General features: G+C 37.4%; 1 protein-coding gene across 1 annotated transcript in view; it reads left to right on the forward strand.

Moving 5' to 3' along the window:
• Positions 1-12709, forward strand: part of LOC108231691 (voltage-dependent T-type calcium channel subunit alpha-1I) — a 101733-nt gene extending 89024 nt beyond the window's left edge. The window contains exons 33-36 of the mRNA XM_017408936.3: positions 2710-2844; positions 3476-3617; positions 7343-7554; positions 9435-12709. Coding sequence (XP_017264425.2) covers positions 2710-2844; positions 3476-3617; positions 7343-7554; positions 9435-10100 — 1155 coding nt within the window. The 3' untranslated portion in view covers positions 10101-12709. The remainder of the gene's footprint in view (positions 1-2709; positions 2845-3475; positions 3618-7342; positions 7555-9434) is intronic.
• The last annotated feature ends 8653 nt before the right edge of the window (positions 12710-21362 follow it).

Here is a 21362-nt window from a genome sequence, read left to right on the forward strand (position 1 = left end):
AAAAAATAATAATAATAATAATAATATTACAAGTTTATTGTACCTTGTATTTAGAAAACAAACAATGAAATTAATATGAAATACATTTAAAATATTTTCTCCTAAGTTCATTAGAAGGGATACAAATGGCTCTGCTCTCCACTCTTACAGAAAAGCCAAGTGTGATTGTTTGGTTGTAACTCTTGTGAGTCATTCCATCTCAAGTGCTCGGGGCTTTTACAACCTAACAATGAACCTCAGTGTATTTGTTATTATTATTAGTAATATTTACAATGGTTTTTTAACCAGGCAAAAGAAAAGATTTACACCAACTGTGCAAGGACAACACTGCAGGGGGTTGTAGATTGATTGATAATTATGTTACAATAAAGATTAATGCTATTGTCTGGTGAAGAATGATTTTTTTTTTTAAGTGAGTGTGTTGGAAGAGCTTGTGTATGCGTGTTTGTGTAATTTTAATATCTTGACACAAATGCTGAAGGGCAAAGTGTTCAAAGGTCATTTCTTTACTAATAAAATGTCAACAGTGTGTTTTTATCCCATAAGTGAATAAGGTTATACAATCATATTAGCCATGGATTGTGTATGTGTGCTTCTGTGTGCAATTTCATCTGAGTACATATGAATCTTTTTTTTTTTTTGTGAGCCTAAAATAAACAATGTTTACCATCAATAGCATGCGAGGATGTCAACCCTATAAATGTGTCCCATTCCCAGACATGTGGCCATGCTCTCTATCAAGACAAGGTCAAACATCACTGTGAATCCATTTCCCCACACTGACTGTAAAAGCCTCAGTTCCAAAATGTTGTTATTCTTTTATTTTAACGCCAGTTAATCAACATCCTGAGGAATTTCATTTTACACAAGAATCTAAATGATAGTTTTATTTTGTTTCTTTTTGTTTTTCTTGTCTTTTTACATGTTTCAAAGCTTTGGTCTGTTTTAATAAAACTATTATCAACATGTTATTCACTATTTAATGAGTGAAATAGCATATTTTAAAAGTAATAGTTTGTCTCAGTTTATATATTGTGTATATATATTGTATAATTGTGTTTTCAGACCTAGAATAGCTGTGCTTTACTTTCATAAAAGTAAACATTTTAGTCTCTGAACATATTTTTTTTATTCTGACAGTAATGTGTGAAATATGCTGAGACCTTGCTGACTAAATCAATTTTTATATCCCTAGGGGATTCCTAATTTATGCACTTTAGATTGTGTTGTTTTAATCCATTTTTCATCTTATTTCAGTCCTTTCAAAAGAAAATTTGATACTTTGGAAATGTAAACATAATTTGCTTTGATGGCAGAAATCTTTACATCCACAGCAGATTATAGCTGGTGGTGCATGTAGAATTATTTTGCCATTTTCTCTGTACAACGTAGTCATGCCATGTCTCCCCTTAAAGGTCTAGCCACACTTTGCTTGATGCACATTTGTGCATCTTGAGAGTTTGTGAGTTTTATCACGTTGCACACCGGTGTGAACACATCCATCTTGCCCCTGATCTTCTTGCTGACTGCATATTTATGTCTGTAGTGGTGAGGTGAAGTGTGTGTTTGTGCATGGGTCTCATTGTATGAATCACAGAAGCCTGCTGTCAGTGTATTTTACAAATTAGCTTGCATTTCAGAGGTGTGACCTTACTCCATAGGTGTGCACACATTTTATATGAACTTCCCCCTGCAGCAATAAAATGAAGCATTTGCAAATGAATTGTGATGAAATATAGCCAGTAATTCTAAGGCAGCACCTTCAGTACTTTTTTATCTCTTCAAAGTTCTTCATGTTAAAGAAAAAAAAAAAACACTTTTTTATACAGTAACTTTTTTTGTTAAAACACTTTATATGTTGTAGAAACTATAGAAAATGTAATAAAAATGCTATTACATACTGAATTTTACATATAAATATACTGGCTGTGGTCAAGAGTGCTATGCTTTCAGGTTGTGTTATATTTAGACAGCTTGCTCCATTTATTGCCTGCACCAGAGGCAAAATACAAGCAATAATGTGTGTGGGTTTTTTTTGTCATGTTAGCAAAACATCTCTTAAACAACTGAACAGATTCTAATGAAACTTTCAGACTATAATCACTGGATGTATGTCTACATCTTTTTAACATGCGCTCCGTTAAGGAATGATAGGCCTTTATTTTTTAAATATTTTATTTAAAAATCTTTTATAAAATGATACAATTGACTCATCAGTCACATACAACACAAGGAACTAAAGAGAAATCTTTGTACTTATGATAAAATAGTTTACAACACACCAGGAAACAAAAAACTGAAATATCATCATATTTTATGATGCCATGAATGATTTTGTTAAATTTCTAGTAATTTAACAGCAATTTTACACAATTTTGACAATATTGAATTAAAAGTCATGTAGTTTGTTTATTGTCAGTTTAATAGTTTTTTTTAAATGTGTCTGCTAACAGTAATAACACATTCAAAGTTTTTTTGTGTTTTGTCGTTGATGTGCAATTCTTTGTTTCTCTAATACAAACTGAAAAGTCAATCTTCAGCATATTTGTGTTGTAAAAGTTAGGTACTTGCTAAGATGTCCTACATAATTTCCCTCACCCACACTGAAACCATGTTTTGCTTTGTTTTTTTCTCACCTCCTCACATTCTGTTGAGGAATGTTGGTTTTCTACTCCAGCGTGATTTCACTGCTGTGTGTCTGTTATACAGATCCGACTGGCAGAGGTGGAGCAGGCGTCCCTGATGTCAGAGCAGCTGTCAGACAAATCATCGTCTCCGGCTCTGCCGGATGACCTCAGCCTGGATGAACACTGCAGCTACCAGCTGCTTGTCAGAGACACTCAGGTTTGTCTACTGACTCACACTAAACTCAGAGTTTTCACACTTAAGCTTACTTGTGTCACTCTCATGGGTCCTACACAGTGGCCACATGTCCAAAAAAGAAAATAGAAAAATCCAGCATGCAGTTTATGTGTATTTATACCAGAAAGTGACCATCTGAAGCAGCCATGCATTTAAAGGGTGAATGTGCATGAGTGGATGAGTTTGTACACAAAACAAACTGTGCATTTCATATTTCAGTCTTTCAGTGAGTCCTGTAATATGCATCCACCCGGCCTCTTCCATCACTGCGATATTGTGAAGCTGTTCGTTCGATTCAGTTTACAGCCGACAGCAAGAGACGGGCAGTTTGACTCTTTCAAGGCAACATTCTTGTTACCACGTTCAGTTTGAAATCAGACTTGCACAGATGAATAGAGGAAGTGACATGATGAGGTAGCTTTGTGAAAGTGGAAACAAACTGATTTCCATTATGACAAGACAAAATGAAAGGCTTCAGTTTGATATCTCTCTCGCTCCACTGAGCCACAGTCCACCTGGTCATAAGTCTCTCTGCATCTGTTCTCGCTCTCCTTCTTGATCACCCACTTTCTGAATTCAATTTCCCCTCCTAATTTTTCTATCTTGCTTTCAGAGAGGCAGCAGCGATTCCCACAGTTCGGAGGAGTTGCCCACCCAGGGAGATTATATGGGGCTTCCTCTCTGCAGCTCAGGAAGTGACGGTGGTGTTCAGGAGTTGTTCGAGGAGCTAAATCCTTCCTCTGCAAATGACAAAGGTACTGGAATAAATGCAATTATACGTCACATTATTTTAATGCCACTGTGAGCCACTGGAAATTGATCTGTGATCCAATTATTGGACAACATGGTGTCCCAAAATCATCAAGTATTCATGCTGAGAAACCACAGAAACATACTCCTGCTCTGACAACACAGCAAATAGTTACTGTCATTTCAAACAACCTACAGCTTAAAGCAACAGTTTGAATCACTTAATGTGGGGTTCTGTGGAAAGGGTTTAAAATAATAACATATTACCTGTTGCGTTTAGCTTTGAGCAACCTCAGCTTGGAGAAATACAGTTTAACTCTAACCGGACTGAGAAGCTAACAGCCGGTCTGAGCAGGTCCAAGACTGCTGCCACCTTAAAGCCACTTCAGTCTCAAAAACCTTTTAGCAGTTTGTGGAAATCACATTTAATCACATTTTTTGAAGGTCTTTTTATTTAGGTCTATCATAATATTTCAGTTGGAATAATTGTGTAATATGAAAGTGATTTTTATGTGAAGGTTAAAGTAGTGTTCATATGAACCGCTATAAAAGTTTTGAGATTGGAGTAGATTTAAGACGGCAGCAATCCGCTCTGTTCTTGCTCTCACTCAGAGTAGCGGTTAACTTGTCAGTCGAGTTAGAAATTAAACTGTTTCTTCAAATATGGCTGTTCAAAATGCTACAACAGATAAGGTACTAATTGTTCATACCTTTTCCACAAATCCTCCACATCCTTCAAACCATCTGAACTACGCTAAATACTTTATACAATTGCCCTTAACACTGTGCAACTGAATATTAATATATTAAACCTCTGGGATGAAAAAAAACAAGTATAATGTCATCTTTCTAGAGAAATATCCTTTTATTTAGTTTATAAATAAATAAAAAAACAGTGTAGCAAAATAAGCAGGTTCTTCTTTATCAGTTTGGACCGAGTTCAAATAAAAAGAGAAAGTTGTAAAAGTGGATTATACAGGTACACCAATATGTGGGACCTCGTGGTTTCACGACCAAAAACTGATGTCAGTAGGCCTTGAAAACAGAAAGTGAACACCAATTAGTACTCCGACCCTAACTCCTCATCATAACCATGGTGTTCTCCTAAACCTAACACAAAAAAAAAATGTTATATTGAGAAAATAATCAGCCACAGAACTCCATTTCACATCTGCAGCATGAAAATGTGGAACACAGCCACTAACAAGCTGGTGTCAACACTACAGCTTTCAACTAGTGTCTCCTTTGTTCTGTTTTGTTACATTTAGCTTCCCAGGGCCACTATACAAAATATTACAATAATGATTTACCAAATCCTGCTGCTTGTAATTGTATCTTGGCACAGTGTTTGTGCCCAGTGTATTCAAGACAGATTACGATATCCAGTTTGGAAAGATAACAACATAATATGATACAACTTTAAGCCAAACCTGGCTTTCCTTCTTCTCGGGGTATCTTTTAAAGTCAGATACTTAGAAAGATAAAGCTCAGGCTGTTAGTAAAGAATTTGAAAGAAATATGAGGTGTTTCATCAATGTTTTCTTCTGCTAGGTATGCATTTATTGTAAGATTTAGGGTGTAAAGGATTTTATTGTAATGCTTTTAAGCTACAAATTCAAATGGAGCTCTTTTTCCAATAAATCTCAACTAGTTAAACACGAGTCCCATAATTTTCTGTTATAAATTTTTGTTTTGCACACTGGTTTTAAATCTTTCAGGAAATATAAAAAAATGGAACCGCCACGCTGTGCTGGTGTTCAAAAGCTGCAGGCGACAGACTGTAGATTTCTAACTTTTTACTCTAATTATGCTCCACTGTTGTCTGGTAAACTGTGTGGACAATTTGCTCCATGAGATGAGATTGCTGTTTTTTTATTTAAGTGTTTCTAGATCATGTATTTATAAAGTTAACAGATACAGCATTTGTTTTTCATATTCACAACAAGAGTAACTAGAAGCACTTGGAGAACGCAAACCTCCACCAAGACCCATTATCACTGTGATAACATATTTGGACTGACGACATCTGGCGACAAAGCCTAGGCCAAAGGATCTTTAAAAAAAACTTGTAGGAGCCTGATCGTGACCCTGTTCACCACCAAAATATAATCATTTGTTTGTTGTGACAACCTCAACATTTCCTGAAAATTTCATCAAAATCTGTTCATTATATTTTGAGTATTCTTGCGCACAAACAAATGTTACCAAAAAACATACCTCCTTGGACAAGGTAAACTATATGCATCACAAGAAACATTCTTTTTATATTTCTTCTGTTCTTTTTGTCACACCAGCAATGTACAGTTTTATGTTCTTTACATTTTTTACAGCAGTTACATTTTTGTCCCGAAAAACAGAATGGATAAATGACACAATAATGCATTTCTAGTAAATGTATCAGTGAGCTGTTTTGCCTTTTAGAAACCAGATTGTTATTATTTTAAGCATCTAAGCAGATTTTGTTGTTCCTCTACAGTACTGTCACAGGCACTCAGGCTGGCTTCACTTTTTATTGTTCTGACAGGAAGTAGACATGTCACTGTCATGTATAAATGAGCTTTTAATCATATTTTTATGGCAGTTGACTGTTTTGTGTTTAGTAACACAAACTGTTCGTATCATTTTCAGTTTGAATTAGTCCTGAAGTGCTGCAGTCATATTAAAAGACAAATACACAATGCAAGAGTGAATTATTTTGCATATAATTAGCTGTTAAGAGGAATTTTATTGAGTGAACAACAGCAGTGTCAAACTTACTCATCTGCTTTATTTTATTTATCTTAAATGACTTCAGCTCCCAAAGGAATGAATTTTTTTTTTTAGCATTTATATCCGATTTTGTAAAAATATGATACCCTATTGAACAAAAAAATACTACTTTGATACACTGATTTTTTTTAACAAGGAAGACTTAAAAGGATCGGCTACATAGCTTGCTAGCTTGTTTTATTGTAAAGGATCTGTAATGAGAAAAGTGCTGCTTTGTAAGAAGTTAGAGAGTTTTGGGAGAGATGGGTCATTGCCTCATCTCACAGCGATGAAGTCCTCAGATAAAGGAAAAGGTTACCTTTTTATTCCTATCAATGCTGTTGATGTACTTTGATCAAACCCTCACAAATAACAACTAAATGATGTTAAACGTGAAAAATCGCTGCAGCTTGATTCCACTGCTACTCGGCAAGCTGTTATAAAATGCTGTCAGTGTAAAACTTTAACTTTATTTCCTTTTGCGTAACTCAAGTTCGTAAGCGTCATACCAACTGTTGTGTGAAATTATTAACATGATCTGTCAGTTTGACAAAAAATAAATAAATAAAAATCAGTTACTTTGAGCTGCGATGTGGAACTTTCCAACTCTGTGGTTCCACATTTCATATTCGATCTTCACAGAAGTATTATTCAGTTTTTGTGAAGAATGAGATAGGATCACAAAGTTCTGCAAATCCTGGCATTGAGGGAAGATGCATTTCTGTATTAAAGGTGGAACAGTAAGGTGACATCCAAAGTTATCAAATATAGATAACATCGTAGGCTTGTCTGAGGCTCATGCATTGTAACAGGCCTGTTTATAACAGTGCAGTGTCAGAAATGAGATTGGCTTTATTTTATGCAGCTGTAATTTTATGTTTCCATGTAATTTTGCTTAGTTCAGACTTTAAACACACTAGAATAAACAAACACATGAATGTCACCAATGAAAACACAACTAATAATAACCTTTTTGTTCCAGATGCTGACGGAAGAAGAATCAGTGCGGCCGATGTCCCTTCACCCATGTTTCATCTACCAGCTGACTTTTTTCATCCTGCTGCTGCAGCTCATTCAGAAAGTCACAGGGGCGGGGGGAGACCAAGAGACAGGGGTTCATCCAGGTTGGCCTCCCCGGCCTCCTGGGCCTCGCTCCGCTCACCCGGAGCAAATAGCAGGCCCCTGAGCTCCCAGGTACTATGATCAGATAAATGGATCTATCTGTGTCTTGATATCTGAGTCTGGAGTGGAGATTCTATGAACCAAAGTCATAAATATGGGACCAAATCAGGACTTGTGGAGGTCTGACATCACAACATCCTGTTTTTCATGGCTACACCGTACAAAACCATTAAAAACTGGAATAAAAACTGATTTTATTACAGCTGCAATAACTGCAGTGCAACATATCTTTACCAGAAGTGTCCATGATTTTGCAAGAAATCAACATGTGATGGGATTAGATGTGAAACAACAGCCTCTTGTGGGATTTGTGATTCACTCATTAAAATGTTCCTAACCTAATGATAACTGTTACTTATCATAATCTGTTAAATTCTTAAATTTGAAACTTTAAAAAAGTTATTTGTTCATATTTAGCTTGAATATCCATACTAAAACTAACACCTCCCCTTTGCTGTCTTCTGCATAAAACAAAGAGGACTACAAAAGAAGCTTTTTTTAGTTCTTGTTCTTTCTTTCTTTTTTTTTTTGTAACCATGGAAACGCGTGTTTCTTTTTCCAGTACCTGCTGGTTTGTTTAGCTCGTGCCTGAGTGCCTCTGTGATCCTCAGCTGCTACAGTAATGCTCTGCGGCACTCAGCTAATTAGCCTAGCCAGCCCGGAGCCTGATACTGACGCTGTGCACATTGTTGTTCTTGGCTCAGGCTCCTTACAGTCTCTCCTGTTGCTTTTTCCTCTTTTTCTTTTCTTGTATATTTCTCTCCCAGGTGGTTTGTTTCTCCATGCATCTCTTCTCTGTTATCTCTCTATCTTAGTCCTCTTATTCTTGTTTTGAGCCACATAAAGCTCTTTTTGCATAAAAATATGCAATATTAATGGTTTTGTTAAACTGTGAAACTGACATCTTTTATTCATTGAGACTTTGGCCACTTTTGCTCCTCACAGCAACTATGATGGTAAAAGCCATAGCACAGCAGATGGAATGACTTAAACATATGACTCATATTATCATATTTCTGTTGGAATAATGGTGAAATGTAAAATTGACAATGGCAATTTTACATTGTCTTTAAGAAAAGACTATTGCATAAACTGCTATGATTTTTTGAGATCAAAGTTTTTTCAAAACAGTAGAGATTCACTTTGATCTTGGTCCGGCTTGGACTAACCATTAGTTCATCAATCCAGTCAAAACTAAACTCTATTTCCTCAGTCTGAAGCTGTTCAAAGAGCTATCTACAACAAGTAAATTGGTAATAATCTTTTCACAGAAACCCCCTTTCAAAAGATCTGAACTATCACTTTAAACTTGATAATAACTTGGTTTTTGAAGGAACTGTTACTGAATTCTCACTCACTGAAGTTTTTAATCCATAGTTGTCTATTCTTAGGATAGTGAATAGAATGTTTTGAAGTCATTGCAAACGCTGCATGTAATAAATTAAATCAAATTAGTGTTTTACAGTTTTATTAGTTCGACTGCTGCATACCATGAAATGCAAATGTTTAGAATGTGCAGTATCAGTAAGTCTGTTTGTTTGTTTGTTTAGTTGTTTTACGAAGTCTTTATGAGGAATTCATTTTAATTCAGTGTATTTAATTAGCGCTATTTCACAGCAAGTCATTTTAGGGAACTGTACAAAAGTCAAAACAAGTCCAAATCATAAATCCAATTCAGATCCAGATTTAAATCCAATTAGAGTCAATTCATTCTTATTACAATACAATGTACACAAGCCAGCAGATTGTGTCAAATCTTCCTGTCAGTTCAATCCCCTGTTCTGAGACACAGACAAACACAGGAGCTATCGGTCCAAGTTTAGTTCCTGTGACTTTTCATGTATTAAATGAATTTCCATGACTAAATTTTAATATTTTGTCTTATTGTTCAGCACACATCCCACAGTGACTCATCTCTGGCCACCGGCAGTTCAGATGGCAGCCTGCAGACCACTGTGGAAGAAGGGATCAGCTCTGGCGTCCTGCCACCCCAGCATCTGGGTCTCCCCATGCCTCTCCTCGTTCCTACCCCCAGCCTTCCGCCGCACCCGCAAGGAGCACCCACGACAGACCAGGGTCCGTCTTTGCTCAAGAGACGGAGTTCTGCTGCGACGCTCCAAGCTACTCGCAGGCAGCAGAGGAGCCAGAGCAGCAGCGGAGGTGAGAGCACCAACCCTGGCTGCCTCCAACAGGACTTCATGAACACTTCGAATGAAGAGGTGGGCACGGGGACGGGCAGAGACAGCTGCCACCAGACCCTCAACAACAAACACTTGTCAGAAACACTGAACAGCCTCTCCCTGACATCACTGTTCACGCCAGACTCCCTGGCACCCACACCGATGAAGAAATGTAACAGCACCGGCTCTCTGGATCAGTCGAATGTCTCTGCCTGGAGTAAAGACGGTCGTCACTTCTACAGCATAGATGCACATGGCTTCTTGTCCAACCCATGGACAGCAGGAAGGGCAAGAGGTGCACAAGAAGACAGTAACATAAGCTTTGGCATGAAAAAAAGCAGCCAGTCCACAAACTTAAGCTCCAGGAAAAAAAGATGAAACACCTGTTGCTCTTCTGTAGTTGAACTGTTAAACCGTTTGCATTTCTGGACCTTGAACAGAACAGGGAAAATTTCTTCACACATGTCCTGTGATACAATTCTTAAATTCTTGTCTGTTCTCTCTCTTTTCTCCTCGGATTTAGCTGCTTGGGATTAGTCATTTCTCAAAGAAAACAAAAAAAAATAGCAGTTGCTCCTGAGTTTTTACACCCTCTTTGCACGGGACATGTGATAAGTGGTAACTCGATGACAGGTCTTAGCAGTAATTACAAGGGGATTAAGCCTTTTTAGCACAACCAAGATTCAGCCTTGAAAGATGTCAGTTCTAGACTTTATACCTGAACAATCATAACAGAACAGTCGTGGACTTGAAAGAGATACAAGCCTAAAAAAGTTCAGTGATTGGTAGACATCACTGATGTAATATTCGATGAAACAGGGCTTGTCTGACCTCATGTGCCCACAGCCTTCGTGCAAAAACAAATACAGTCGGAACATGACTGATGGCAAACTCTGAAGCTACTTTTTGAAGATAAAATGAACTTTGTACAGGTATTTTTTTTTTCTTTTCCATTAATTATTTTTTTAATATCCATTGGTAACAAGTAGCAACCCCCTTTTTTTTCAACCACTAGCAGATTTGTTAGGTATAAAAAAAAAACTAAAGAAGATGTATTTTTTTTATTGTTTTTGTTTGTCTTTCGTAGACGCATCTGTCCTCATTTGTTAGAACAAGAAAAGGGGGCGGTACAGACAGGCCAGGAGCCCGAAAAGACTGAAAACTAACAAATGGACTCTGATAAAACAAAGAATATGTGACTGCTGCTGAGGAATAAGTAAGTAGTTAGTGGAAGCATCGGCCACTTTTAGAGACGGCTGTTTTTACTTTCCACATATGAAGGGCTAAAGTGCAGACCTGGGCCAAATATTATTAGCAATAAATAATTTATTGACTATTATATTGATTGAAAATGTCTGTAAGGCACTTTTATTCATCAACATGACTTTTCTAATGCAAATACTGGAGAGAGAGTCGCATCACATAACTGAATACATTTTTTTTGTTGGACACATAACCAAAAAAAAAAATGGAAATGATGTATTTAACTGATTTTAATAAAAATAAATAAATAATTTAAGGGCAGTAAATACATTTTCACAATATCTGCACAGTTTATTACATAATAGGAGGTCAGTTTTTACCATCTGATAGGAGATGCTTTGCAACACGACTGTGTAAAAAACGTTTATCACTTCTAGTTTAAACAGTTTGCCTATCTTTGTCTAGGGTCTGACTTTAAACAGCTCTTTAGTTCACTGCTGCTGTCTCTGCTGCAGTGCTTTTTTTAATGTGCTCTGTGACAGGACTAATTGCAAGGTTGCTAGCTCGCCAGGATGTTAGCCTGTAAGCAGGCTGTCTCCTGTTTGAGTGTCACCAAACTGCACCACCAACACTTCTGAAAGTAGAAGAGGATTGTGTGCTCGTGTTACTTTGTGGGTTCAGGTCCCCAACTTTCATAAACTGAAATAAGGAACACCAAATATTACTTTGTTATGAGATGCCTTATACATGTTATTTATAATGCCAATGACATTAACCTTTCAGCAAAAAATAAATTAAACCCATATTTGAAGACAAAATAAATAAAATAACTTTTTTTTTTTGTTAATACATTCTATGCCACTCCATCGAGGAATAATTTTCCCTCATATCTGATATTTTACATAAGTAAAAAATGATGCAGAAGAAGACACTAAAGTATCAAGAAGTCATTACATATTAATAAATGGTAACGGACTACATCATCTTTAACTAAACTAGATTTCTGTGTTGTTTAACTTCTTTCGCTGCAAAGTATTTGATAGTTACCTCAAAAAAAAAAAAAAATTAATTAAAATAAAATAAACATCACAGTTGAAAGATGCCTTCTTGACAAAAACACATGCCTTTGCTGCAAGTCATTTTGTTTGTTTAGTTGTTTTTTCTGTTCGATTTTTGGGCATTGCTTCTTCTCATTGGTTGTGGCTCACACAACTCATGACTAACCATTCACTGAAGGATTCTTTGCAATAATATGAAAAACACAAGGGAACACAAAAGAGTTTCTTCTGTTTAAGAAGTTTTGCAAATTAGTGGTCTCTGCTGTAATATTCATCATCTATAAATAGAGCTACACTGAATTTTAGACATTTGGAACAAAATGTTTAGAACAATTTCATATTTTTAGGCACTGTTGGCAACACTACCCCCCCAAAAAAACAGAGCTTCCCAAGATCTGTCCCAGATTAGAAGATGGTTTTAGTTAAGTCAGTTTGCCCTGAATTCTCTAAACTAAAGGCAAACAATTATTTGGCCCAGGTCTGCTTGAGTGTAGCACGTTATTACAAAACCAGTGTGGAAAGCAATGGGTTTCAAACTAATGCTGTGTATAACTTTGAACACTTGTTGTTTTAACAAATGGTGATTACTTGACATGTAATCCAGTTTTGTCACAATCTTTAAAATTCCAACCACATAGACCTCAGGTGGACTTATGCACTCATACAGAACACAATATATGATACATTAAAATCCATCACACAGACTACGCTAAGATGTCAAAACTGCAGGATGTTTCTATTGTTGTTTCGAGATGAGACAGTACCTCAGTGTTTAACTGCTTTGTCTTCATTGCCCTCATTTAGCTAAATCAATTGTAATCTCTCCCTTCTCCACAATGGCTGGAGTACTAAATGACTTTTGACTCTCCCCCACTTTTATTTAAAATATGCAATATGCTGCTGTATGATGATGTACAGTTAGATGTATGAGACTCACGTAGATAGGCAATATGGAGAGAGAAGATTGTATTTATGAGATGATGTAATAGAATAAAATGTCACCGAGTGCAGAGGTCACTGAAAGGATGATTATGTATCCATGTTTCAAACTGAGTTATGTTTTGTTTGTTTTACCATTTAAATCTGATGTTCTCAAAAATGCATGTTGTTTTTTTTTTGTTGATACTGTTGCTGTTTTTTTTCCATTTTATTTTTTTGTTTGTTTTTAATGTCAATCTTGTGTCAAAAAATGGAATAGCTTTTCAACCACTTCTGACTCCTGTTCTTTTGTTTTAAATCCTGTTTTTGCTCTGGAGTTCAAAGTTAGTCTCAGTTTTATTCTCAGCGCAGCACTCATTTTTCCTGCCTTTGGCACAAGGAGGATCTCTGGAGGAAATCTTTTCGGGATAAGGGATGTTAGGACAACTGGTTCTGGTGGCTGATACGAGAACAAGGCGAGATGCCCTCCGCAGTTCTAAAACTTTCACTCGGGCTTTATTTAACGAGGTAGTGAACAATCTTTTAGGCGCCTTTGTGGTCCGGGAGCTAAAACCTGCATCTGCGTTCCTGTTTAGGCTCTCAAGCAGCCCTACAGCTGGAAACGAACAGTGAGCGCTAGAGGTATGGGTCTCCTTGTGTCCCAATGTGTGACTACTATCAGGCAAATCGAGTCTTCACAGAGATTAGTTTACAAAAATCCACTTACAACTGAAGTATATATATTTTTTATCATGTGCAGTCATTTTCTGCAGCTATAAACAGATACCGTAGTGCTAATAAGGGCAATGATCAGCTGATGATATTTAAACCCCTCTCCCTCTGTTTTCTGCCAAGTAAACTTCCAGGTGATAAATGTGAGATCACACCCCCCCTTAACAATTACCTGATGTGAGAGGAAACCCAAACATCTGCACCATCCTAAATGCACACACACAAACAAAAAGAACACATTCCCCTTTAGCTCTTACATGGGGAGATGTTGATAAAAAGCTGTTTTGAGGAAATATTTTTAACATAAACTAATTTATGAGTAGATTTATTTCTATCATTGACATGTTCATCTATTCATCACAGGAACAACATGGTGACACAGAAGACAAAATCACACCCTTTATTTTCTTTTCTTTATTTGTTTCCTTACTTGTTTTCACCTTTCACCACAGTTAAATGCATAAAAATCAGCTTCTCCTCCAGCCTTGCTTCCTTGGGTGTTTTCTTTTTCTCTTTCTTTTTTTATGGCCATCCTTAGATCCGTTAAAGTCCACATGAAGCACCTCCACTCATTCCTCTGATCCTGCAATCCCTTTCATCCTTATTTCCCTCTCTGATCTCATCCGGACCTGTGTCGAAACTGCGAGGAGCAGTTGATTTAGGAAAAAAGGACCGCTTATGAAATCTATTTGACAAACCGTCACCGTCACATAAACCCCAACACCGTTTTGATTCTTCCTCTAGTTGATGCTTGTTTATTTGTTTGTTTGGAAAACAAGCATGAAGATTTTTTTTCTATCCTGAAAGTGAGAATATATTTACTCTAGAAGGATTTTAAAAAAACAAAGTAGAATTACTGCATGAAACAAATGCAGTGTGTATGGGTTTTAACTGTTTTTTGTGCATCAACTTTTTACAGTTTCAAAATTGGAACCTGAGAATTGCAAGCAATTTGATATTAATAGGCTTTGAAAAATTGGCAGGGATATAATCCAAAAAAGTGATGAATGATGAATGAATGATTAGTGATTAATGAGATATAGTTTGAGTTGTTTTTATTTTACTAGGTTTGAAATATTTTTTTGAAGTTTTAATTGGCTGTGCCAGACAAATATAGTTCTACACAGATTTTTTAAAAATTCAAAAACAAAACAATAAACAGATTAAGTTATTTTTACTAATTGTTATAATTTTCTTCTATTACTGAAACTACAAATACAAGAGGTTTCATGGTTTGTTGTGTCAACATTATTCCGTTTCAAAAAGTAAGATTTGCTTTAACTTTTAAAAATAAAGGAAATATGGTTAGAAATTTAAATTCTCCTTCCTTTTTTAGTGCAAAACATCAATACATTGGAGTAATTTCAGTGCATAAAGAATATTTCTTAGTATCAATAATAGTCATATATTAGTAGCCTCATAACAAATGAACAAGGTATTACTTTGGGAATCTTTGTCATATTCTTTATTACAGATCTACATTCACAAAGGACTTTTTGAATAAAATGAACCCAACAGCCTAATGAAACAAAGCTTAAATGGACCATCCAGGACTAGTAACTTTGGAATCTGACATTTACACTGTTCTGATGCAGGAAGATGCACTGAGATACCTTTAGAATCTCATCTTTTCCAGCAGACATTAGCACATTTTTTTAACAAATCCATCCAAAACCCCATTCTGCACAAAATACAAACATATAAATAAGTAAATAAAGTACATGCAGCTGGCATAGAATGAAGCAGAAATTCCACAACAGCTCTGTGCTTTGTGATCTTGCTTTTGGCAGACGATCACTAAAAAGCAGTGTTACAAAAAAAACTCTGAGGTTAAAAATGTATGATTTGCACAGTGGGTCTGGCAACAAGGAGCTTGTTTTTACCTGCTGATTAGGACAATGTGCCATTTGCGATACAGTGATAAGTGGGGCTTTTGACAAGCATAATACTGAAAGCAAATAATATTGTTTGCCTAAAACTTTTCTGCATATAGATGTTGTAAAATTTCAAATCTAGTCCAATAAACAAAATATGTACTGTTGATCAAAATTCATGCTGTCACTTATGGAGCGCAAACTTTAGCAGACACAAAAACTTGACTTTGTGCCAAGTTCTTATGCAGCTCAGAATTAGTCGACACAGAATTGGCACAAACCAAGCCTCACACATCTGGTTAACTCATGCAAATGCTGCGCTCCCTCAAAGGGAGTGCGTGAGCGAACAGCTGCTTCTCAGGTAATCCAACCTCGATTAGCAGCCTGTAATGACAGCTTGGTTACCTCAGAATGTGAGACTTTTACCTTTTGTTGCACCGCGGTGGCCAGAGGTGTCAGTCAATCTACCTATTTTGTTTGCTGAAATCATATGGATAAGGATTACAACTAACACATGACAGCAGTGCTTTTATATGTGATGTTTCCACCTTTTATTTGAATTATTAATCAGTTAAAATCTCGGTGTACACCTCAGGCAGTCCTGGTGTCATTGGGTTTGCGTTTGCCAATCTAGGGCCTTCTGTGCTGTATTCCTGCTTTGAAATGTTGGTCAAATGAGCAAACATCTATTGATCAAACTAATCTTTTCTTTCAGTTTCCAATCTCCAAAGAATAGTCCAAACTGCAGCTCCAACGGGCTGCCAAGAAGTCTTCATGTCTTCATCACTGACACATGAAGGCTTTGTACCTGCCACTTAAGGAGAGAGGACCTGGAGTGAGCTTTGGTACCTCCTGCGAGGGAACTTTATTAAAAAATGGCTCCATCAGCTCTTATTAAATGCTAAATGCCACAGTAACAATTTCTGTGAAACAAACATAAATGTCATTTTTCAGTTTGATAGGCCTCATTAATTTCAAGTCAGATTGCAGACTTGATGAAAACGGCCTAACTGCTGAAAGACTCAGGATACTTTTAAATGACACTTGAGGAAACAAAATAATTTTTTTCTAAACTAGGAGTCAAACCACCTGTGATTTTTTTATTTATTATTATTATTATTATTTCTAAAGATGCATAAAGGCATGGTTCAGATCAAAACGTGCCTCTGGCTACATTAGGAGTTCAAAGGTTCAAAGAGCTATGTCAAATAGATAAGTGGTTAATTAAAAAAACATTGCTTTAAAGGATGATGAAACACCACAGTTCAATATTAACATTTCAAATCAGTTTGGAGTAAAAGTCTGAGAAATGGGACATGCCTCAGTAGTTTCTTGGGAAAACCACTAATTGTTATTGTACTCATCCACAGTGAAGTTAACTCAGATTGATGTCCTTGACAAATTATCTGTGACCACTTAATAGAATTTCCAAAAGGAGCACACCAGGCACCTTCCTTTAATTCTTGTTTTCATTAAGAAAAACCTGAACTGGTGGTACCGAGATGGTGGTTTAATCAGCGGCGTGGAGTCACAACTTTCCTTACCTTGTAGCGTGCTACAAAATTAAAAGGCTATTGGTGGCCAAAAAAAAAAGAAAGAAAATGAGGCAGCTGCGCAGCGTGATATAAAACAAAATTTACCAAAAATGCTAAAATGTTAAAACAAGAATAGAAAGAAACAATGAGAGAAGGTGCAACGAAATACCCTGTGTGGAGTTGCCAAACATGTGTGGAGCCTGGAGTGTCAGTGTTTTCTTCCTGCAGCCAGAAGGCTTTTTAGACAATGGATGAGTGGTGGCCTCTGAATCTCTGCTGGCAGAAACAGGTGCACTGACTTGTGCATTTAAAGAAACGCTGCACGTGTTTGTCCATTTAAACATAAAACCTAGGCGTATCATATAGAACCAGCAGCTTTACTCTTCTGCTTAATTACAGACTCCTGTCATGCATGAATGGCCATTGTGCATGTGACACTGCAGATTTTTCTTTGACACTGAATGCTGAGTCTTAACCCTACTCAGTGGAAACAGTCATTGTCCTCATATATGAGGGAGCCACGGCATTATTGGCTAAATATTTGAACTGAATCGAACAAAACTATACAAATTAAATGATGAATTTCCTCTTTGAGCATCTCCTCCTCTGACTGTCAACAAATCAAATGATGAATTTCCTTTTTTGAGCATCTCCTCCTCTGATTGTCAACAAACGCTTGCAGCGTGTGGGTAGATGCCTTGGCTCTGTAAGGGTCCAATCATTCACGGCCAGAATGAGTCGCAGAATTTCCCCTAATCCAGAAGTGATCAAAATCTTGCAGTGAGTCCAACTGAGTATCCCCTTGATGGGTTCTGGACTGGGAAATTGACCAAAGTAACTTTTCCTGACTGCAAAAGTCTGACTTCAAAACACAAACACACAAACACACACACACATACAGACACAGCCTTTCCTGTCTTTCTAGGAGACAGGCAATAGAAATGACATCTAGTTAAACAATAATTTGGGTTCAGATTTGCAGAGAACTCTTAGGAGTGGTGAACTCAGTTCCTTGTCTGTGCATAAAAGATTTAAACTGCAGCAAAGACTGCAGATCAATATTCCATACATGCCATACTGTGGAGAATTCTATGAGGAGAAGCAATAAATCTCATTTGCAAACCCTAATTAGGTGATGTTTGCATAAAATATTGATTTATTTGCTGTATACAACTGTTTGACATTTGCATTTTTTATATAATTAACTTTGGATTGTAAACAAATCTAAATAACAAAACGTCCATACAGAGGAAAAAGGCTCCTATGCCCAAATGATCAATTATTCCAAAATCAAAATCAGTCAACAACCTATCTCCCAGGCTGAGTGATGCTGGGTTTGGAAGGCTGATGGTAAATAGGGATTTGAAGTAGATCACTGTAGTTTTTTATTGGTATCTGAAAAAAACTTTGTCTCTTAGACTGTGAGCTGTTTTCTTAGAAGTAATTCTTTTTTAATCTGAATTGCTTTAACCCTCAACAGAAATGGCTCAGCTCCTTGTCTGTGCAGCCATGTTTGCTCACCAGTGGGCAGTCCTGATCCACACTCTTGTTACTGCGGTAAGGAACGACAGGTCACAGACTGAACCGGACGGAAGCTCTAAATGTGTGTCTTTCTGTTACGCTACTAATTGGCCAAAGTAAATTGCTCCGACCTCACGGCTATAGACAGCGAACCCACAGAGGCATGTCCTGCGCACTAATCTCTGAGGTCCAACACCTTGGATGTCGTTAGACCCAGTGAGACGGCAGGCTTTCACAACATGAGAACCTCGACTCCTATATGCGCTGTGTCAGCTTGTTAATTAACAGAAAGCATCTGGTGCAGTGGAGGGGAGTTTGGATCTGCAGACGAAAGAGCCAAGAAACAAGGAAACTGACCCAAAGCTCCAAACCCTAACCCCCCCCCCAACCCTAATTCTAACCCTAACCCAACCCCTAAACCCACCCCTAACCCTAATTCTAACACTAACTCCCCCCAACAGACAGATGGGTCGGTTGAGATTTCTCCACTGAGCACCAACCTCATTGCTTCGTCACCGAGCTTAAATGTTACTGAGCAACTTTCCATAAGTAACTTCAGGCTGATTTTCAGTCTGTCGGCAGGTTGAGAACAAAATGTGATCCTTTTTTTATTATTGGAAATGAGAGAACAGCAGTGGAATAAGGGAGATAATAAAACCAGGACCGATCAACGTCATACGAGAAGACTTTTTGCCCAAATGATCTGAACCAAGCAGTCTGAGTAACCAACAGTCTTCATCGTGCACTCAGAAAAAGAACTTCTGTCAATTCTGTCTTCTAGTCATAAACAAGTGAACCTGTATTTATTCTGACATCAGACTGACTGATTCATTTAAAAATATATTTAAAAAACTCTTTTCATCATTTTTGTTTTCATTTCTTGTTTAAGCCCTGTAACTTCTGATCCCATTTTAGACTGAGTGTCACAGCTCCATCTGTTCCTGCCACGCCTCTTGCCTCTAGTCATGCCACAGCCACATAACTTCCCACTCCCAGTTTCAAGCCACGCCTCTGTTTCCATGCCTACGCCATTAGTATCATCTGTTTCACCTGTTCAAGCCTGCATAAATACTCACAGTTCCCAGATACCCACTGCCAGATTATTGAAAGCCTCACAGCCAGTAAATGTCCAGCATTCGTTCCATGTTCATGCCTGATCTCGACCCTTGCCTGTTCCACGACCCACGTCTCTCGCCTGCCCCTTTTTTGATACTGCTTCGGACTCTGATCTCTGGTTGCTGACCTCGCTTCGCCTATCTGGACCTCGCCTTTTGGATTCTCCCCTTTTGGATTTGGCTTCTGATCTCTGACCCACCGGTAACGACCTTCTGCTTGGACCTGGACTTTCCCTCTCGCCTCAGCCCCTTTCAGACAAGCCTGTCTGCACCTAGCCACCAAGCTAAGGAGGACTTACCAGTCCTGGTCCCGATCCAAGACGGTCACGTGAGTGCGCTGTTCAAAGCCTCTGGTCCTGCTCCCAGTCTGTCCATAATAAAATCCTTAAAACTTCGTGTTTGTGTTGCGAGTCTGAATCCTGTCAAGTCCTGCCTTGTCACTGAGGTCTAAATTGTCCTGCCTTTCTCCAGAATCACTGTATCTTTGTTCTCCTGGAGATCAGCCCAACTTTTGTTTCTTTCATTTAGAGTGTGCAGCATGTAAATATATTCAAGTTTTGTTCTCTAAAAATTACTAATATTGTCTCAAGAACAAGTACGTTGGTATATCAATCCTAAACATCTAATGAAAAGCCCCATTTAGATAAAGTTTAGCCTTATTTATTCAGGGAAGAATAGGACCATTTTGTATTTGAGTAATTTGTCATGTGTTCAAATTTCAGAGGTAAAATGTAAACTAGGTAAGGTAACTAAAACTACTATTACTTTTGTTTTATTATTGCAGGATAACAACTAAAAGAAGTGTTAAACCTCTTGGTAAATTTAAGTATGGACACAATCAAGTAATAAAATTATAGGTTCTGCATTTCTTGTTTGTCTCACAATTTATTTCAAAGGGATCCTTTAGATATTTTAACTTGAACGTGTTTCAGTTCTTTAAGGTGAATTCACAACAATTATTATAAGACTCTTTGCTGAGAACAAAAGAGGAGTTAAAGTGAGAAAAAAAGTTGGTCCTTTTGAATGCAGTCCAACATAGTTAGAATGAACAAGTAACTAAAATAGGATTGATTAACTGCCGTGGTTAATGCAGAAAAGGCCCTAAGTTGGACTGCAGGGAGAAAAAGGATGTTGTCAGTTCAGTGACCTCTAATTCCTGCAGCGCGGTCAACATGGAGCTGTTGGATGAGAGTGGACAGTCTCTTTCTCTGAGTCAGTCAGATCAGTGAACCATGACTAGCTTCCATTATTACCCATTGTTTTCTGTAAACTATCAGTTTATTCACTCTGAGACCTCAGGTCACCTTCATCTCATTACCTAACTTAAGTCTCTGTATTTGTTGTTGTCAGTAGGTTGTCTATTTTTGAAACACAAATTTGTGTGTGAGTGTGTGTTTAATTTAAGAAGATAAATGTTGTATAAAAGGCTATTCTTCTACACGAGTGACCGAGTCAGTTCCACATAAATCAGACCTGTATCGTTTGGGCGTGCTTTATTGTGATGCTCCGAGTGTTCAGTGAATGATAAAGGTGAGTATCGTTTGTTAGAACATGCCCACGGTGTTGCACTTTGTATGACTGCTTCCACCAGTCTTCGTATTTTCTCTTTAATAAACAGGGTTTATCTTTTCATGTTAGTTCATGAGTAAACCAATTTGAGTGTTTAGATAGTTCTATATGATGC

The sequence above is a fragment of the Kryptolebias marmoratus genome, linkage group LG3, assembly GCF_001649575.2.
Source record: "Kryptolebias marmoratus isolate JLee-2015 linkage group LG3, ASM164957v2, whole genome shotgun sequence".
NCBI lineage: Eukaryota > Metazoa > Chordata > Actinopteri > Cyprinodontiformes > Rivulidae > Kryptolebias > Kryptolebias marmoratus.